General features: G+C 41.8%; 1 protein-coding gene across 2 annotated transcripts in view; it reads right to left on the reverse strand.

Moving 5' to 3' along the window:
* pde4ba (phosphodiesterase 4B, cAMP-specific a) overlaps positions 1 to 21,638 on the reverse strand; it is a 148,417-nt gene that overhangs the window by 89,604 nt on the left and 37,175 nt on the right. The window contains exon 1 of one of the 2 annotated variants that reach the window (XM_061824516.1): positions 19,246 to 20,183. The exons of the other annotated variant lie outside the window; for it this stretch is intronic. Within the exon in view, the coding sequence (XP_061680500.1) occupies positions 19,246 to 19,469 (224 nt within the window). The 5' untranslated portion in view covers positions 19,470 to 20,183. Of the gene's footprint in view, positions 1 to 19,245; positions 20,184 to 21,638 lie in introns of those variants that run through there. 2 annotated transcript variants of the gene reach the window in all.

A 21,638-nucleotide genomic window follows, 5' to 3' on the forward strand; every position in this document is an offset into this window, starting at 1 on the left:
ACACAGTCCAATACAATGTTATTATAAAATTTATACCTCACAATTTTCACTTTCTCAAGTGACTATATAATACAAAAATACACCTGAATCTGAATGCATAAGTAAATGTTACATCTTAATCTATTCTATCAATTAACATTGTTTATTATTCTTGTTTTTCACTCCTCTTCAAGTTTCAATGTAAAATAGGTCTTTAGTACAGTATTATTAGGGATAGGGATCTCGTTTTATGTATGTCTCACATCTGAGATGCACAAAAATTAATAGGGATGCATAAAGTTACAGTCAGGTTTGTCCGTGCTTGTTCAAGGTCACACCAAGGGATGTCAATTGGATTTACATCTGGATTTAGACTTGGCCACCTCAAAACCTTATTATTTATTTATTTATTTTTTAGCCATTCAGAGGTGGACTTGCTGGTGTGTTTCTGATCGTTGTCCTGATCAAAGCTTGAGTTTGAGAGCAAAAACCGATGGCCATACCGTCTCCTTCAGGATTTTCCGGTAGACAGCAGCATTCATTGTTCCATCAATCACAGTACGGAGGTGGACCCAAATGCAGGACTTCGAGGCAGAGGCATAATGTTCAATGTGGTTCATTCCGGAAACCGTGTCATACACAGTGTAGCAGTCCAACAAGGCAGACAGAAACGCCAGACTAGGCGGGATCCAAAAGACATACCAGCAAGGTCCGATGACTCTGGGCCAAACTAACAAATTCAACAGGACAGGATCAAAGTAAAGGGCACAGAATCACTATGACTAGGGTTACCCTAACTTACGCGTCGAAGCGGATATTCCCACAGGCAGTGAATGCAACTCACTAACAAAAGCAATGAACTGGCAAATGCCAGTGACAAAAACTTCAACTGAACTGCCTGTCTAATGGACCCCTCCGTACAGGGCACTTAACCACGGCCCTTGAAGTGACGTCACGCCACATGCGCTGGCGTCAGACAAACAATTGGTAAAAATATCGGCGCAACCCTAACCCAATAAAAGAATAGAGCTAAACTGTCCGATTTACTGGCTGATTTCTCACTCGCATTCTTAGCTAACAGTGAAATATCGTTGAAAAGCATACAGCAGGGCTTCAAGTATTTCAGCGAGCGGTATTTCAATGGTATTTACATGCATATCGACGGAGAAACCATTGATATTAGCGCGAGATCTTTCCAGAGTCAGAGGAAGACCGAGAAGCAACATAATATAATATATTATAACCAAAAGATGAATTCGTCATTGACAGTTTCCTATTTTCGTGTTACATATCACACTTGTGTGCAGAATCTGTATATGTATCTGTATAGCCGTTTGTGAACCACCGTATGAAGGAAAAGAAGGCGAGGCTTGATTTACGAGTTGTTTCTCTCGTTTTCTTTGTGCGACGTCGCGCGCTCCCCTCAATAATTATTCTTGAATTAGTGCTGAACCTACGCAAGTCCCGACCGAGTACGACAATCACTACTTTAGTGTCCTCAAACATCCTTCCTTCAGTCTTGGTGTCTTGGTGCACGTCGAAGGCTTTTAGGACTGCTAGTCCGGTTTAGCTTAGCTAATTAGCCGCGAACAATGGGACACGTTTGTGCAGTCAGATCATCGCAAAATATCGCTCAACACAGATCAAGTGTGACAATCATTCACATGTAGCTATGTTATCCAAGCGAAGAACTGCTTTATTTATATAAGACATGGATTGAAAATCAAATATAGGACTTACCTTCGTGCAAACATATCTGTTCCGGTTGATGGATTCAGTAGATCAAGCGGTCTTCCTCAAAATTTTATCCATCAAAGACATTTTTCGTACTGGGTCTTCGGTTTTGGAAAGGGTACGAATTGAACTCCACCAACTAGCCTTTCAGGATACCTGTCATCACTATTATAAAGTCCGTGACTACACCTCTTAACCATACCTATTGTGAAAGAACCCAAATACGCGATAAAGCGCCAACAGAAGCTATACTGGACCATCCACCCAGCGTTGTCTGAGATTTGAGTCTGAGATTATGCAGATCTCTGGCCTCTGATTGGTCAGTGACGCGGATTGCGCAACATCCACGGAGGGGTCAATTACAATCCGAATGTGAAATAGCTCTGACCGGTGACATGTGTCACCGCCCAGAGCAGTGGCCTGGCTATGCCCCTCCTGCCAGTGGCCAAGCCTTGCTCATGACACACAGCACGTTGTCTATGTCCTGAGGTAGCAAAGCAGCCCCAGACCATCACACTGCCACCACCGTACTTCACTGTTGGCATAATGTTGTTTTTATCAAATATTGTGCCATTTTTACATCAGATTTAATGGGCTGCACACATTCCCAAAAGTTAAATTTTTGACTCGACAGAGGATTTATTTTATCTTGTCAGTATTTGCTCTATATGGCCCAACTCAAAATGCAAATAGTATGGACGTATCCGCACACTGACATGCTATCCACAGTAGCAACAACCATGACTTGACAAGTTCCTTGTAGCGAACTACAGTTCACTATTGCTACATTTTGATGAGAAGCTGTTCAAGAAGTTGTCATATGGGGCTATTAATTGCCTTCTCACAATTTTCCGACTCCTCATGGAAGTGGAGCCCTGACGGCAGGTTCCCTGGTGTTGCAGCAGCTGCGATGACTCAGAGTGTAAGTGCATAGCTGCCTTTCTGCCTCCATCCCATCTTTTCTCCCAGTCTGTCCCTACGCACACCAGCCAAATCCATGAAAAAAAAAAAAAACAATTGGAGAGAAAACCAAATATGTAAAAGATTAAAAGGAGGCTGGAGGCTTCATTTGGGGGAAATCTGAATTTTGTGCAGGCACAGCGACAGGGATGTACTGTACAACAAGGCTTGATCGAGAAACTAGAAAATGATAAGTCCCAGTCCCTCCAGGCCACAATCAAATCTGTATCCCTCCGCCGATTTCAATTAAGATAACAGTTATTAGGCAGCGTGAACATCATCACGTCAAGCAAAAAGGGGTCGAGTAACTGTAGTCCAGTGAAAGATTGAAGATGGAAGGCGATGAAGAGTGGAGGGATTGTTTTGTTGCTGAGAGGGAATGGAAGCAAATAGGGCAGGAAGAGACAAATCGCATGAAATATCTTCATAGTGTCACACCAACATATAAGCAGTTATGAGTTTGAGAGTGGATATGATGTCCATCAATCTGAATAATGTCTCCTTGAATGGTCCAATTGATCCTTCAAGAACTGCTGCTACTCTTGGTGTTTTGCTCTTTTAAATATGCTGAGGCCGAGACACATGAACTACCCTTACCGCATTTTTTGGGGGAATTGAACAACTTTTACAGTTAGTAGACACCACATGCCGCCCTCAGAACGCAAAACCAAGTTCTCCGAAGCTGATGGATAAATAAGCTTTGCACTAAGTTGGGTTAATTTGTAGTATTGACGCTTCCTTGTAGTGCAATTAGAATAATCTTTACAAATGTGATTGAATAATGAATGGATGGGAGGGTAAAATGAAGGTCATTGTTTTCAATTGAATGAGGGCAGCGGGCTCCATTCTTCGTATGATAAATGAGGAGCAGAGCAATAAAAGAGTTGCCCAAAAGAAAAGGCTGCTGTGTTGATAACAAGAAGAGACAGAAGAGGGTGGGGGACTGGGGGTGGGGGTTGGGTGGGTAGGGGGGTTACATGAGTAGAGGGAGGGAAAAGGACCAAAAAGTAGCACATGTAAACAAACACAAGTGGCCCAAATCATGGTGGAAGTGACATTCTGGATGGTAAAGCTCAAGACCTGGAGGCTGCATCTGAAACATCAATGATGCATCCTTAACATAATACTCTATGCCTCTTTGTTCACTGAATATATTGAACGTGGCCTGAAGTGACTTCGATTGTAAAATGTCAGAGGACTTTATAATTTGTGCAACCAATGCGTTTTGCCACAAGAGGCAAAACAATGTTACAATAACGTAACACTAATGTGACCTGGAATGAAAGTTTGAGAACGATCATATGAACACACAAACAGCAGCTTTCTGATATCAGTTTTAACTTGGTTTAAAATAATAATAACCTTGAGATGCGAACAATTAACACATTATCAAAAATAACAATTGCCTCCTTTTGAAGCTTGCACTAAACCATCAGTCCGGCGCTCACAAGCCCTAATAGCCAACCGCATCCATCCTTTTTCTCCACCGCTTGTCCTCACGAGGGTGCCAGGTGACTGGAATCCCTTCTAGCTGATTTTGGGTGAGAGGCGGCGTTCACTCGGGAATTGTTGTTGGCCAAGTGCAGGTCACATATCAACAATGTCGTCTTCAAATCGTCTAATAATATGCATGACACATTGGAAAAAACTCACACAAGCACAACATGGAAACAACCCAAATAGACTTGAATTGAACCCACCACCTCTGAACTGTGAGGCAGATGTGCTAACCACTAAGTCTACCATGCTTCCCCTTATAGCTACGTTTTAAAAAAAAAGGAACAAAATCCGTCATTAAAGCAGGCAAAGATGTTTCAATTAGAGCATCAAATAGTGCTAATTGGCGTGACTTTCTCCTCACCCCTCCGCTATTGTCCACTTGGTACAGTTTGCTATTGTTCCCTACTCAATGTGCTGATCAGGGCATCCGGATCTTTTTAAGTGGGATCCGTGGCCATTTGGCAACCACAAAATCCTGGAATCCTTACCTTGTCAATTTAGAACAGGTTTTGGTGTTAAATTGATGAAAATAAAATGTGATAATTTAGCATACCTTTGCCCATTTGGAAGCACTGGTTTTAGCAAGCTTAATCAACTAGATGTGACGGATATTAAACTTCCCCACACAACGTTTGACTTTTCATTATCTGGCGCTCCATGAACACCCCCCTCCCCACTACAACTCTTTAATTGAGTCAAGATAATTTAATGTAATTTTGTGAGGCGCACACATTCATCCATCAGCACTCAGTTTGATTCTTTGGTTCAAAGACGAGAACAGTCGAGGAGCATAACCAGAATATCAATAACTAGGACAGATCAACAGATAGCAAGTAACCTTCATTGCTCTTTTTCTGTCTAATCTACTGATTTGTTGCCAACAGAGATGACAGATTTGGGGATTTGGAGGACTTTTTGCCTAAAGTGTGTCACTTTGCTTGCCATATACACTCAAGGCTAAGTAGATGTGACACATAAGCAGTCTTTAGGTTTCCTATTAAAATGTCCCATTTCAGGGAGCTCACAGCTTTTCCAATATAGAGTATTATGTTTTACCAGTGATGTTTTATTACTGTTCAGCATGTTCATCTATTGGATTTTTGTTTTAGCTTCTTAATATCCCTTTATTGGGTTTATAGGAACTGTCTAGCTCAGGAGTGGGCAAAATACAGCCCGTGGGCCACATCCAGCCTGTTGACTGATTCAATCCAGTCTGCCAAAGATTGGTAAAGAATTGCCCGAATCATAGCAAAAATCATGACTACATTCATTGAACCTTGTCTGTAATGCCGACCGGATCCACCAGGTTGTGCTGTCACTCCCACTGGCTCCCCCAGGTGGTATGTCTGGCAATACAGTGAATACTCGGTTCTTGAACGTCTCTGTTTTCGAACAAATCGATTTTGAGATTTTTTTGGTTCTGTTTTCGAACAAAAATCAGTACTTGAACGCCTGCGACAAAACCCGGAAATAACATAACTCGCACGGCCGGACAAGCTGACCCACGACGTGCCACGTTATTGTCAATTGGAATGCATTGCCAAAAAACCTGGAAATAACAACGTGCTCGGCCCGACCAACTGATCCACGACACGCGTTGTTTTTGTGTATGCAGACATTTTAAATATCAATTCGGATTTCGAATAAATCTTCCCGAACTGCTTTTTGGAACGGATTGTGGTTGAGAATCAAGGTTGTACTGTACGTTGAATTGACGTTGGCTGTCCTGTTTCTACTCTTTCAGCTCTGAACACTTCAACAACGAGGTGGTCAACCAAAGAGAAGAAAGCCAGCAGTGAATGTTGAGTAGTAATTCTGCCAAAATTAGTGTAGTAATACCATAATAATACCATTTTATTGGCATGTGAAGTGCGAAATGGTTTGTGGGTCGTCCCGACATGCCCCGTAATGAATAGGACATGGTGGTTAAGGACTGCCTAATTGAAGGATGTTCAATACTAGTAAATAACATTTACAATGAAAAGTGAGAAATTTCAACTTCATTGTAGGCCGGCTTGTGAGCTGGTTTAACAACATCATGTAAGTAAATGCTATTCCTGCCGAAAATCACACAACAGCTTTGCTAGTTAAACAGTTGTGTCATCTTATCACTTTTTCTTGCACTTCACATCAGAATTACAGTGGTGGGAGTAATGCTTTATGTGTGTGTGTCTGTGTGCCTCTGATATCACAACTTTACTTATATTCACGTTTTCTTAAACGGTGACAGTGGACAATCGGCATCCCTCTATTTATCTGTCAGTTTAGAGTCTTTAGAGAAGTGTACTGGGAATAGTGTGCTTGTTTATGTTTAGGTACTAACTGTACTGTGTTGTCACGGCAATTCTGCACTAAGCTACTCCTGTAACACTAATATTTAAATGATTGGTTCATGTTGATGTAACTGTAACTTGTGTAGTGTACATTACCAAGTAATGGGTACAGATTTTTTTTTTTTTTTTGTAGTGGATGAATGATATTACTGCCACTCTGTTGTTCTGACAATTGCCACAACAAAAGTAACACCAGACTTTGATGCACGGACAAAAAAATAAAAATGAAAAAAATAAAGAACACAGTTCACGTTGTAAGTAAATATTAACACTACAATGCATTTTTTGGCATTTATTTTTTCCATATGGAAGCATCTGCTTGTGATTTGGCCCACCTGTCAAATTTTAAAGGTCAACGTGGCCCCTGAGCCCACAGGTTTGTCCACCTCTAGTCTTGCTGTAAATTCATATTTACCGGGTTTTGAAATGCATTTCTTTTCACAGATGGCCATACAACGGAAAAAAAATGGGGCAGGGGGGACCTTTATTCTGCAAGTGATTGTCAGTAATGCTCAATTAATTCTAAATTAATATATATTCATTACATGAACGCAACTCATAAAGTATATACTTTCAAATCTTGTATTATTTATATCCAAATAAAATATAAAATACTATCATCATACTTTTCTTTTTGTTAATATGCCATCTTTAGTCTGTAAGATATATTTAATTGCATTTTCTAAGTAAAAACGGACTTGAATTGTGTTTCACCAAAAAAAAAAAAAAAAAAAAAAAAGAAAGAACAGGAATCATAAACAGCAGAGCAGACAGAATTGATGAAAAAGATCATCACGGTCACGCAGCAGGATTGCTAATTCGATGAAACCTTCAAGATTTTTCTATTTTCTCCAAACATTCATCAGTGATTATAATGGCTCAACATTAAGGGTATCAGAAAAATCTCAACAAGATTACGGTACACAAATGTGCATAATAACATAAGACACACACTACAATTCACTTGGTATTCCTGCTCACAGCATTTGTAATTTTAAAAGATTCCAAGAGCACCCAGGAGAGTTGGAAGACTAATGTAATTGTGTGGTGTACTGAAACATTGACAGTAACCGTATGCGTGTTCTAATCTTTGTAATTTAGTCAAGCCCAACAGTTAGTGTAAATCACCATGACATTAAATAAACAAGCAGTGCTGGAAGAAAGGTTTCATGAGTGGAAAATGGACCAAGGACAAAATCATGTGATGAACTTGGTGGAAAGTGGGAAGAGTACTGAGTAAAAAAAAAAAGAAAGAAAAAAATATATAGAGAAAGCTACATATGAAAGAAAGCAGATGTGGGCTCGACTCCATTTTTACTGCTGAGAGACATCATATTTTTACATTGAAGCCCTTCAAACTGGCATATTTCTTGTCAGCGGCAGCCGATTCACATCTAAAGCGTCTTTGCAGCTTGGAGGAAGAGAAACATTTCCCTCTCTCAAACATGAAAATCCCTTCAAACAAGCAGTTTCCCAGAACATATTCACCTGAGGATCAATCTGTGAAATAGAAAACTTGCAAAAGTGACAGGGGCCATCATCTGTTATAGCACACCGACTGGAAGGAACATGTGGGGGGGGGGGGGGTGCCAATATGTGAGTGCCAACATCACAGCATGAACAAACGCAAGCCACATGAGAATGTGTGACACACACAGGTCACATTTATTCAACACACAAGCATAATTAGCGACAATTCCAACTTCAAATGGTTTCCCTTCCAGACAGGATCGGAATATATTAGATCCTAATATACATCCTTTATTTCATTATTTTCTTTCAACCTGTCCTATTTAGCTGCATCGCCATGCAAAATGGGGGCTCTGAGTATTATTTGTGTGGAACCATTTTGCTGTACAAAATATGAAATACGGCTTATTTTTTTAGGCTTTACACGATCAGCAAGTTTTACAAGAAAGGATAACCAATCACCGATCCGATCACAAGAAGGAGCAAGAAGCCTATTTAAATGACCTGTTCATTTACTCTATATCCGGGTTCTTCCATCCATCCATCCATCCATCCATCCATCCATCTTCTTAGCCGCTTATCCTCACGAGGGTCGCGGGGAGTACTGGAGCCCATCCCTGCTGTCAACGGGCAGGAGGCAGGGTACACCCTGAACTGGTTGCCAGCCAATCGCAGGGCACACAGAGACAAACAGCCGCACTCACAATTATACGTAGTGGCAATTTAGAGTCTTCAATTAATGTTGCATGTTTTTGAGATGTGGGAGGAAACCAGAGTCCCTGGAGAAACCCACGCAGAAACGGGAAGAACATGCAGACTCCACACAGGGAGGGGTGGGATTGAACCTGGGTCCTCAGAACTGTGAGGCCAACACATTACAGCTGTGACAACGTGCCGTTAAAAACAATAAAAAATGTTAACGTAATTTCAGACCTTCTTTTCACACGCTTTCAACCCTACGGCTTATGCAGTGATGCGGCTGATTTGTGCATTTTTTCTAACGGCCACAAGGGGGGCACTCGAGCGGAAAAGGTAAGAGTGACACTCGTGGAATATATGTGCCGAGGAGGTGACTTTTACCGGTATGTTTTTTAACCGGCCCTGTTAGCACTGCGCTACCGCATTGCTGCTGTGTTACTGCCGCGTCTCAGTGATTTAGGTATGTTTTTTTTAACCGGCCCTGTTAGTGCTATCCTACTCTGTTACTACTGTGTAGCCGCCATGTTTTTTGTTTTGTTTTTTACCTGCTCTGTTCGTGCTACCGTGTTGTTGCTATGTTAAGCTAAGCTAAAGGTATTAAAACTTTGAAAACTCTTTCTGTGTACCGTCTTTGTTTGTAAATATCTCGTGTTTCAATGTGGGTCCTTCCGGCTTTTACACAGGTGCGGGTTATGTATGTACCAAATGGTATTTCCTTTACAAATGTACTGGGTGAGGCTTATCACCAGGTGCGCTCTGTAGGCCGAAAATTATGGTACAATAAAGAATGTATCTTTGTTCATCTATTTATGCCAGTGATGGATGGCAACAGAGAACAAATGAATGGTTTTCTATTAGATGGTCATCAGTACATGCACTAATTAATGTCTTGTGAGGTGTTCCCACACCAATGTGGTAAAATCCTTTGCCGTTTTTTTAATGCAACCCCACCTGAGGGAAGGAAAGTCACTCACTGTTCAATGTGGGCTCTGCAGCTTACGTGCAGAGATTTCTCCAGATTCCCAACATCTTTTGATGATATTATGGACCATTGACAATGAAGTCTAAACATATCACAATAACAAATTTTATCCAAGATTATTCATTTTCTCAAAAGAGGTGCCACACATTTTAATATCTCTGTTCACGTTTAAGTCTTTTTTTTTTTTTTTTATTGAATGAATGTTGTGTTGTGCACTGCAGAATTTCTGCTGTCTCTTGGCATTTGAGTAAGAGATTTTAACCTCTTAATAAGCTTTTACCCGGCTAAGTAAAGAATTAATAATATTTAGATGAAGGCCTGGCCTCCAGCTGTTGGGATGCGACGTGAGACCTGTGCAACTGTGGCTATGCTTTACAAACAGTTCAATTTCCCATCCGTGCGTGTGTGTTGTAATGATTTTACCTAGTTTAATAAATATTTCCGTGTGTATTTTGCCCGGACAAACAAGCGGCACAAACTTCGAAGCCAGTGTTATGCAGTTCATCAGACGTGAACATGCACAAACACACACATACACACACACACACACACACACACACACACCACACACACACACACTGCATCTCACGAAGAATATGAGTGTGTGGGTGGCGGTTCCCCAAAGGGCAGTGGTGACAATGAGTCAAGGAGACAGGAAGTGCACGGAAAAAACGATCATTGAGCGTGTACTGCACATGCATGCGTGCCACAGACAAAAACACGCACTCAATGTAAAGACTAATGGAACAAAATCAACACAGACAAAGTGAGAGAAGTAAAGTAGATGAGGATTATGCAAACTAACATGACGGGTTGAAAATGTACTCCAACGAGTTACATATATTCTCCCACACATACTGTATACACAACCCTGTTAGCAGCTGGAACTTATTTGTTGATCATGATACCAATAAGTCGTCTGATTTAGCGTAAGGGCTCGAGCCTTCTACCAAAATGGTTGCATGAGACGTATTTTTCCATTCTGTCCGAGTAAGAAATTTATGGAGTTGCATATGTTTTAATGCTGCCACTAACACAGGAACTCTATTAGACATTGTTGCTCTTTTTCACTCATTCATAATTTTTTGAATTCTACATTCACAGACCGTTTTGGACTTGCGATGCGTGTAAGTCAGGATGTGTGCCACACAATGCCTATTTTTTAGTCTGAACACCACCAAAGCAAAAGGAAAAAAAAAAAAAAGAGAGTATCTGCTTTTGTTTATTGACTACTGGCTGATCATGACCATGATGAGACTGTTGACGTCGAGAACTCAGCAAAGGTGAGTCCTTTTCAGGAACCACAAGGAATTAGTGTGCTTCCTGGTTCTAAATGTGTTGCCAAAGGTGAATGGATAGGGAAAAAAAAAACTCCTCTCTCTCTCTCTCTCTCTCTCTCTCTCTCTCTCTCTCTATGCCACTGCATACTAGATAGAAAGTCGATATAAACGTGACATTGCTGCCCAACATTCAAGATGGCCACCACATAGGCCCAGGAAGCACCTCAAATCAAATTGTATATCTGTGACCTGGAAATCAGTCCCATTTTCTGCCTACCTGCATTGCGCCACAGCACCAATAAACAACAGCGGCTAATTCTGGAACATTTTCATGGGAATATTTTCTATACCGCTTGCTGTCATATTTAATAAAACACTTTCAAGTGATCTCGATCTTTCAAGGGGCTAAGTTAATGATATTTAAGTAAGTAATGAGGCTGAAATTAATTCTGAATGGTACTGTTTGTTCCATTGACAACGTAAGTGATCAAATTCCATGTAAGTTCTTTATCTATTCAAGCAGAGCAGAAAAAATGGTTGAAAAGTTTCTGCTCCAGTGGCCCGAGTGTCCCCATGCAGTCAGTATGCATCCATTCCATCAGATAAGGACAAAGTGCATTATGTAGGTCTGCGTCACTTCTGCATTGCTGCACATGATAACTAACGTAGAAAATAAGGATGATGCAGCACTTTCTTTCAGCTAATGTGAGAGTCGGCAATCAAGATGAGATCTATTTTTATAGTCTTTCTGGAGGCCAGTAGATGGAAAATATAGTGGAAAAAAAACTCATGATAGATGTATTGCAATGCATTATTACATGCATTGCAATACATTAATTGGACACGAAATTGCCCCTAGGTGAGATTGAGAGTGCGGCTGTTTGTCTCCATGTGCCCTGCGATTGGCTGGCAACCAGTTCAGGGTGTAGCCCGCCTCCTGCCCGTTGACAGCTGGGATAGGCTGCAGCACTCCCCACGACACTCATGAGGATAAGCGGTGAAGAAAATGGATGGATGGATGGATGGATGGATATGATAAATTTCATTTTCTAAGATTAAAGCAGGCGCAAATAATGCCATCCTCAATTAGGATAACTTGTCTGACTCAAATTAGACAATACCCTTTAATTTAATTACTTGGACAATTAAAAAAGTGATTCTTCTGATCCGTATGGGAGAGTCTTTCTTCTGGTAGACAGTATATACCAGAGCACGACAAAAAAAGGAGCGAGATCCCAGTGAGGAGCAATTCACTCCATCAGTTGGAATTGGCTACAGCACTCTTGTGACCCTTGTGAGGATAAGCGGCTTGGAAAACACACAAATGGATAGTTCCATTCAGAGTGACAGTACTTTAAGTGTAGAACTCCTGCACTTACGTCATAAAATCACGTGACTTGTTTACATCGCCATATTGCCGGTCAAGCAAAGAATTGCTCAATTTTAAGTCGATTGGAGACGACACGAAAATACGTCTTAAAGGACGACACTCAGAGTTTTGTCCGATACTGTTGAAAATTTAGAAGGTGATAATAAACGAAGGTACGTGGAAAAATGAGAGACACTTGTCATAGAGGATCCGTATTTAATGCCGAAATCAATGTTTTGCCGATAAGAAATTGGACTCTTAATTCACTTCCGCTTGTCTTGGACAATTGGATCTACACAAGGATCTGATGAGTAAGTCGTTGAGATTTACACGGAAAAGTTTAAAAGCGTAGAAAAGTCTGGACGCATACGAATACTTTGTTGCTGGATCTGCTCTCATCAGGAATAAATGCCACAAAGTGACGGTTTTGATGGCTTGTGAACGCGGAAGTGTGTTCGGCGACACCTTAACCTTTGCCGGGATCAATCAATCTTTTCAGCTAGTATTCAATACCAATACCAATATTTAAATAAAGGACCCGTGGTTTTACACAAACTCGCATTAATTAACTATGATTGGAGAAAAAAAAGAGGACGGAGTCATCTCCATGGAACGTACATGGAAGCGATTGAGGTCACGCTTAACCTCTGTAAACCTGTTTGTTTTTTTTAAACACGTATTGTTCTCAAAAGAGCCAACTTGGCATTATCAATGCTTTTTGGTCATTTGACATTGAGAAGAATAATTCCTACCTGAAATGAAGCGATCGCTACAGAGACGTGTGTGTATTTTGGGTGGGCACCATCCATCATGTTTAATTGCCGAAATTCATCGATATTTTCTGGTCTTTTCAGCTGGTGTTCCATAGAATGATCGCTTTGAATATCTGTCTCGTCTGTTGTGACAACCAACAGCACAACAGGTCTCGGGTATTGTAAATATTCTCCTCCGGTTCAATGTCCCCCACAATGTCGAGCAGCTCGGTTTGACCGGCAATATCGCTCTGTGAAAATGGTGACGTCACATGCACGAGCTCTATATGGTACAATATGTTCGATAGCATAGATTTAAGCAAGCAAAATTAACCCATCAAACCCTTAACTCAACTGACGTACAAAGGCGTTAATAGATTTTAACTGGAATTAAATGACATTGTGCTACTTTTCTAAAGGCCCTGTGCCACCACTCAAGAAAAATAATCAAAGTTATGAATGTGATCAATGTGAGGAATGTAATGGGCCACGTTTTGCGTCTTACGTCCACGTTTGAAACGGGGACACACTTGTCACAAGCGTTTTTCCCCCAATCTCAGCTAAGATGATCATTTCATAGCTATTGGAACACACACGCACGCACATACACGTGCACACACTCAGAGAGTCATCGCACTCCCTCAGCCATCCTTAATAGTTGACTTTGTGCTTGGCTGATTCAGCACAGCAAGGCAGGAGATAGAAATGGTGGGCGCTGAACCAGGTCACGAGAGGAGATTCAAGACGACACAGGGAAAGAAGATGAGGATGGTGAAGGTGAAAGAGGTTTTATACACTATGTTGTACTACTTTCCAGAAAGTAATCTAAGGTGCAGCAGATTGAGCTAAAACAGAAAGTCAAATGTTTAGCAAAACAAACCTCAAGAGAAACCACAGCTGATAGAGCAGTGCAATATAACAATATATATCATATTGTGATATAAGGACCCTCAATGCCTGCTCGCTGTGGAAAGCGTACAAACACGATGATGATGGAAGCGACGGACCAAGTCCAATTTATTTAAATTACCCGTTATCACATGACAGTCTTCAGGGCTCAAGACTGACGGGTGAGTGACAATTTCATTGTTTTATTATATTTAGACATTCTCACTAACAAAGGGAGCAGAAAGGTGTAAAGGGTGCAAATATTGTCTCCAGAGAAACAGTCTTGATGTAAATGTCCTCCCTCGTGTGTGCATTTGGATGATTTTGAGAGAGTAACTAATGTGAGGGGTGCAGGATGAGAACCAATAAGCAGCTAGAGAGGCGGATGGACAAAAACACAACTTGTGTGGAGCAACATCTCTTGGTTTAACTCTTTCAAGGTTGTTTTTTTTTTTTTTTATTATTTTTAAAATCATTCAAAAATTGTACATTCAAAATGTTCTCCAGGGGTTGGAATCTCACCTCAGCCTTTTTGTGTGGCGTTTGCATGTTCCCATCCATTTTTTCACCACACGTCATGATGTTGCCGTGTATCCATTTTTGCATCTCCCGCCATGAAAATCTTGTCGAGGCATTCGTTTTAGAGAAGAAGCAGGAAGTGACGTTGTTTTACAGACCTCCAAACTGGCGGGTTCGTGCGTTTATACCAGATTTACCGGCAGAAAAGTCTCAGTTTTTTCCTGCATGTTAGCCAAAATGCCGTCTCGTTGTATTGCTGGATATTGCTCGAACACTCGGGAGGATGGATTCACTCTTCACGCGTTTCCAAAAGACCCGGTTCGTCAGGAAAAACGGATTGCACAGGTGCAAAGGACGAGAGATTTGTAGGTTCCAAATGACAGGTAGGTGTGTATAGAGCTATTAAAGAAAATAATACATGGGGGGGGTGACGTAATCCTTCTCCACTGGCCACCAGTGTCGGGGCACCCCTGAATCGTTACTTCGCCTGGCATGGGTCCTCCTGAATACGCTACATAATGTCAGTCTGTTGTTAGTTACAAGTGAGCCACGTATCATCAAAATATGGCTCCAAAAATAGGCTAATATTGCCCCAGGCACTTCACTCAATTGTGAGATTTTCTCTTCTTCGAAATGAGATTCCGTGTCGGAAGGGGAGTTGGAAAAATCCGGAAATCTCTGTTGTTCGTCTGCCATAGCAGGTGCCACAGTGTCTTCTCAATGACGACTGTCCCAGTGTGACATCTGTAAATGACATTGCAGGCAATATCGCTGCCAATGAGATGTCGAGTGAGACTTCCGCAACTTTGCGCATGGATGACACGCTGTCCACTCATTTATTTTTCCCGTATAGATATTGAAGTGAATAATATTGTATGTAATTTTCACAACAATATAAATGTTAAAATGTCGGTAGACATTTAAGTTTCATTCATTTAGTAAGTACTGTGTGTGACAAACTTCTATTTTCTCCTGTAATTTAGAAGTGATAGATATGCATGTATCATCCATGTCCATTTCTTACTTTCCTTCAGTTCCCCTCTCACGTCTTGACGTAGTTTTGTGTGCGTGGAAAAAAAAAAAATCCGAGGCCCCAGCCAGCCGCCCATCAAACATTTCCAACACACACGTGGTACTTTGTGTTACAAAAGCAGAAGAGGGACAAAAGGAGATAGCAAAAAGAAAGTCCGCCAGCAGAAACAAAGACACGAGAAAACAAACTAAACGAAGACAGCGGCAAGTGTGGAAGTGGCATAAAGGAAGACTCAGACAGGGGAAAAAAAAATAAAAACTGTGACGAAGACACAGAGAGACAAAGGGAGCGTAAAAATGACTGAGATGGACAGAGAAAGAGACAGGGGAACAGCTGACTGGCTCAAACAGAACACTCTTTGTCTGAGTGCCAGTGGGTTAGGAGTTCACCAGGGGCAAATAATGCTTGCATGAGCAATAGAAATGTAGAACGTATACTCCACGGCTGAAGAAAATCAAAGTTTACAGCTTGAAAATGGCTGAAAACAAAATCGATTTTCCGTGCGGGCGGATGACTGGTTAGCACATCTGTCTCACAGTTCTTAGAATCTGGGGTACGAATCCCGGCCCCGCTTGTGTGGAGTTTGCATGTTCGTGCCTGTGTGGGTTTACTCTGGGTACTTCGGTTTCCTTCCATATTTTCCGAAAACATGCGTGGTAGATTGTTGGAAGACTGTGAATTGCTCTTAAGTGTCAGTGCAAATGGTTGTTTATTTGTGCTCTGCAATTGGTATGCAATAGGTGTTACTTGTACTTATGAGCATTTAGTAGGAAAAAAGTTAAGCATTTCAACATAAGTGCAATGCATTTTCAATTTTCAACTATGGTTGTTTTGCTGAAAAGAAAAAAAAATAATTTTAAAAGAGTTGGGAGACTTGTTGCCAATTAAAAAAAAAAAACCCGTATTGCCACCTTGACAGACACTAAAAAATGTTCATATTCATTATACCGTAGTACACTACTTTCTGTGCTTAATTTTACAACAGCATTCTCACCTCTTTGGGAAAATCTTTTAAGTTGTGAGCAACACAAACACTTACTTTGTCTTAGTTCAGTCTTCCACAACTGTTCTATTATATATTATGCTTGCTCATGACATTTGCTTGCATCCTGCGCATCTCCTAGGGGCTGAGCCAACAGAACACTGAATTGTCAGAAAAAAATTCAATTTTATGGCAAAAGAGAATTACTGAAATCGGGCGAACTGTATATTTAACATTACTGGGTTTCCCATAAGGAGATAATGTGTGCGTAAGCACATATCACCCCCTTTGCGATTGTACATTTGTTATTCAAGTTGTTGTTTTCTGCCACTCTTTTCAGTCACACAAAAATGTGTTTAAAGGCACTTTGTCATACGCATGACTATTAATCGGCTGAACGGAACTATTTCATGGTTGTTGTGACATCCCAGAGTCAAGCTCGTACGGCGTGGATGATTTTAAAATTGTTCATGTTTTTCCACACGTGTGTCCCCCTCCCGATCGTACCCACCAAACCCCCACAGATCCCTCTGTGCTCAGAAAGAGGGGATACAAGAAGAGATAAAGCGATACGAGTCCCTTGGAGCTGACAAAGGAAAAGGCGAGTCAGACTGTAGGAGGATATTAAAGACCGAACATAGTGTTACAGCAAGATGCAAACGTGCACAGATGCATTTGGATACATACTGTACTGTATATTACGTGTACATTACCTAATTTTGCCATACCATTTCCACAGAGAAACGTTGATGCAGTGTGTTATCTCATTTCCATCACACAAATAGTCCAGCCTGCAGCCACAACATTCAGGAACAGATACGGATCGAGACTCATTTCCTTTCTACACACGCTACCTCCCTCCCATTTCAATGACAAGCACACTTCATCATAGGCTGATTACTGCTTTGGTAGATTGTCTTCACCTTTATAAATCCTATGAAAGCGATTTGACAATGTTGAGAAAACACAAGGAGATGTGCACTTTTTTTTTTTTTCTTAAAGGAAGGACAAGAGTCACCCTGAGGCTCAAAAGTAGACCTTAGCAGTTACACCCCCCCCACCCCCACACACACACACACCCCTCACTAATCCATAACACAAACAGTTCCTTCACATCCACAGTGGTGACAGCTAACTACGGGTCGGGGTGTCGGATTATCTGACAATGACAGATGGGGAAAATGGCAAAGCTTTTCATTTATAGTCAAGATGTGTGAATGTAACTTGCGGTATTAAAAAGCGAATGCTTAGACATACGGTTTTGACAACATACAGTACAGTATACATGAGGGTATAGGATGCACATTTTATTGTGTTGCTTTGCTGTATATTTTAAGAGGCTTCAGATTCCATAAGCTACCCATCTCAAACATCCATCCATCCATCCATCCATTTTCTTCGCCACTTATCCTCACCAGGGTTGAAGGGAGTGCTGGAGGCTATCCCAGCTGTCAACGGGCAGAAGGTGGGGTACATCCTGAACTGGTTGACAGCCAATCGTAGGGCACATTGAGACAAACAGCCCCACTCATAATCACACCTCGGGGCAATTTTAGCATGCCCAATTAATGTTGCATGTTTATGGAATTTGGGAGGAAACTGGAGAGCCCGGAGGAAACCCATGCAGGGACGGGGAGAACATGCAAACTCCACACAGGCCTATTTGACAACAGGAAAAAGTGTTACCAAGAAAAATGGAGTAAAATCTACCTAAAAGCCATTGGGTACCACAATACACATCATGTGACGCATGCACGCTCCACTGATTGGCTGAGGCGTCATCGCCTCATCAGCGCATGTAGTAGAGCGGACGTCTCACGAGTCCCAACCTGTAAGTTGTGGGATCCCTTAATGAGTAATTAGTGGTGTGTGCGGCCGCAAATAAAACTGTCTGTGGATTGTGTGGAAAATTATTTTGCTGCCGTGCTCGTGGTAGTCGTTTGCGTAAACATCCTACTGCTTGACTAACTGAGTATTATACAGCGTATATTATATTATATTATATTATTTATGTATTATACATTGTCCAGTAACTGAGTGCCAAAAACAGGCAGACTTACATCAGGTAAATCAAAATACTATCAAAGAACATGGATGATGAGGACCAGAAAGTATACATGCTAAAATATCGGGGTCATGTATTCTCCCACGCTCGGCCGTTACGTAATCACAAAATATGCAGAGTAAATTTTATCCATGTTTTGTATTTTATAGATATTGTTCACAAAAAGTGATTTAAAATTTACCCAATTAAAGTGGCTGCAAATTGTTACCCTAAATGTACTGGGTAAATTCTTTCAGTTCTTTTGTACATTGCTGTATGCGATTTTCATTAGATTACATAATTTCTTATTTTAGTAGCAAATCACCAGACAGTTGTCACATTTTCAGTTGGTCTCTCTCGTGGTGACAGGATATTCCAATCTAAATCTACTGTAATTTAGCTGTTTAATGTCGGATGAGTAATTATTTGCTCCATTTTTCTTCACTAGTTCAGCCTACAGAATTATATTTCCTCCACTCTTCTTTCTCCCGCTGGGACTCCACGCTTCATCCCTCTTTTTGTTTTATCTTTTTTCATATCTCCAGGCTATCTCTCGCAATTATAACCAATTTGACCATTATCTTGTCCTCAGTGGATGTCTTTCCTTCTCTCATCCTTTACTGTAATTATGTCCCCTCCATTGCACCTAACGTGGTTCGTCCATTCCTCCCAATTCCCCATTCACTTTGACCCCCCAACCCACCCCGCCCATCAGCCTTACCAGGTGTGCGCTACAGTGAAGCGTCGCCTCTGTCTGATGCTCTTGTTGACCATCAACTTGCGGAAGAGCCGCGGGGAGCTCCGCGGGGAAAGTTTAGGGGATGTGGCGGCCCGTTTCCCTCCCACTACACCCGGGACCTTGGGGGGCTCCAGTTCGAGATGCATATGCTCCTTGAATGTCCGAATGCAGGAGTCCATCTCAACACTCAGCTCGTTTGAGGACATCTTCGTGGGCCGGGTGACAGACTCTTTGAAATTCAACCAGTATCTGTCCAAAGTCCGTCACATCAGCTGCTCATAGAAAGCAGGTTTAGGCTTCCTTTTGATCAGATGGGGCGATGTCGCAGAGAAAGGAACAAGCCCAAGTCGGTCGGATACGTCCACACCAGAAAAGGCCAACATGCATACCTTTTGTGTTGTTTGTGGTTGCTTTGCCTCCGTGGTGTTATTAAGGGGGTTAGGGATTAGCCAGCCAGCAGTCATGCCCACTCCCTTTCTTTGCTGCGCTGTGCATTTCTGCTGGTCGTCCTTTCATCTGAGGCTCTCAAGAGGAGCTGACACAAAAGCAGTGATCCTGCATCAAACTCCTTGAAGGACAGAAATCAGTGGTTCTCACCCTCCAGCTCCGGGTGACTGCTAAATTGTTTCTGGCTGGGTTTCTGTGTCACTTTCGGCTCCCGCTAAGAGCACATCCCAGGACCGACTCCTGATCCCAGTCCGTGCACGCAGTTTGATGCCGGAGAGCTGTCCTATGAAAGATTCAGAGGGGCTTAAAATTGCCTCCTTCTCTCTTGCTCTGCTCTCTCCATCAACTTCTGCTTGACTGACCTCCTCAGTGGGAAAACCGCCCCGACGTCACCATAGGCACTCCCGGTGTGGCACACAGTGACTCAAACTACGTAGAGCCCCGAGTCAGATCGCTCGTCACTTTCGCATGGGGGGGGAGCAGCGGACCGGAGCACAAGACGCAGGGAAACGCTTCGCTCGCTTTTTCATTCAGGATCCACGCAGCTGAGGAGCTGCGAGCAGGCGTGCGGCGAGTGCAAGCCACGCCTCTGCTCCAAAGGATTGGCCGGTCGCTGGAGTGACGACAAGCTGCCACGCTCGGTAACAGGTTGCCTGACTTATTTATTATTTTTTTTCCCTATCGAGGGGATTTGTGGTAATTCGGATGATTTTGTGACCTTTGGCGAGGCAGGAAGGCAGCAAGTGTAGGCCAAGAAAAAAAATAATATTTGCACAAGCCATAATGGCAAACAGCTTAATGGGTATCCGGGAACTGAAACACACACGCTGCTCAAAAGATGAGCTGATTTAAGTAAAAACTCGCATGTGCGTATATAAAAGTCTTACGAAATAAGGCTCACATTAAAACCCTGCACCATCACATTCGCTCTTTGCCTCTCTTTCACTCTAACTCACACACAAACACAATTTAATGTATACATAAATCTGTAAACGTAATGTCTAAATTCCACAAATAATTGCAAACCCATCACCTCTAGTAGAACAGAATAAAAATAAATACACGTTGCATCAATTGGACACCATCTGAAATAATTTTCTCTATATAATGATTAACACACCTCCAGTGTAATGTATAATATTTAGACCACGGGTGTCAAACATAAAACCATGCAGGGGGCTGGATCTGGCCCCCGGGCCTTGAGTTTGACACCTGTGATGTATCCGCTATCAGCGATTTTCTCCACTTTTAGGCCATTTTGTGTGATTGCATGAAATTAGCTGCTTCAAGTTAGACATGCGTTGTAGAATAGTTTTCATAGTTCATTCATGGGTGATTTTTTTTTTTTTGGAAGAAATGCCCATCATTAACCATTAGTAAACGATTAAATAATAATTTAAAAAAAACATGAACGTTGACAGACACTTTGCCTTCGGGGGCCACATAAAATCATCCGGTGGCCCAGATCTGGCCCCCGGGCCTTGAGTTTGACACCTGAGATTTAGCCCATATTAAATCTGTTTATTGTTGTTGTTGGGACAGATGCTGGTGTGTCGTTCTACATCACAGATTGGTGTAATTTGATTAAATCAAGGTGACTTTCATGGGAATATCCAACGGTCGACCTACATTAGTCAAACGCAGGCAGAGACCGTCAGATTTCCAGGGGCCCCCAAATATAACATAAAAAGTGATTCATTATAGTTTTCATTTGAATGAACCCACTTAAAACACAAGATGACTCCATCATAATTGTTTTGACTGCTTTTCTCGTGCAATGGACTGACTATTGGCCATTCTTATAGCACATGTGCAGACGTGATTCAGGAAGACGTCGCAAAACAAACTTCATCAGCGGGGAGTGGATCTTGCATGTCTAACTGTGGACGAGGTGCAGGTGATGAGGCATGGGGGGTGGTGGTGGGGGG

This window comes from Syngnathoides biaculeatus, chromosome 7, assembly GCF_019802595.1.
Source record: "Syngnathoides biaculeatus isolate LvHL_M chromosome 7, ASM1980259v1, whole genome shotgun sequence".
Taxonomy (NCBI): domain Eukaryota; kingdom Metazoa; phylum Chordata; class Actinopteri; order Syngnathiformes; family Syngnathidae; genus Syngnathoides; species Syngnathoides biaculeatus.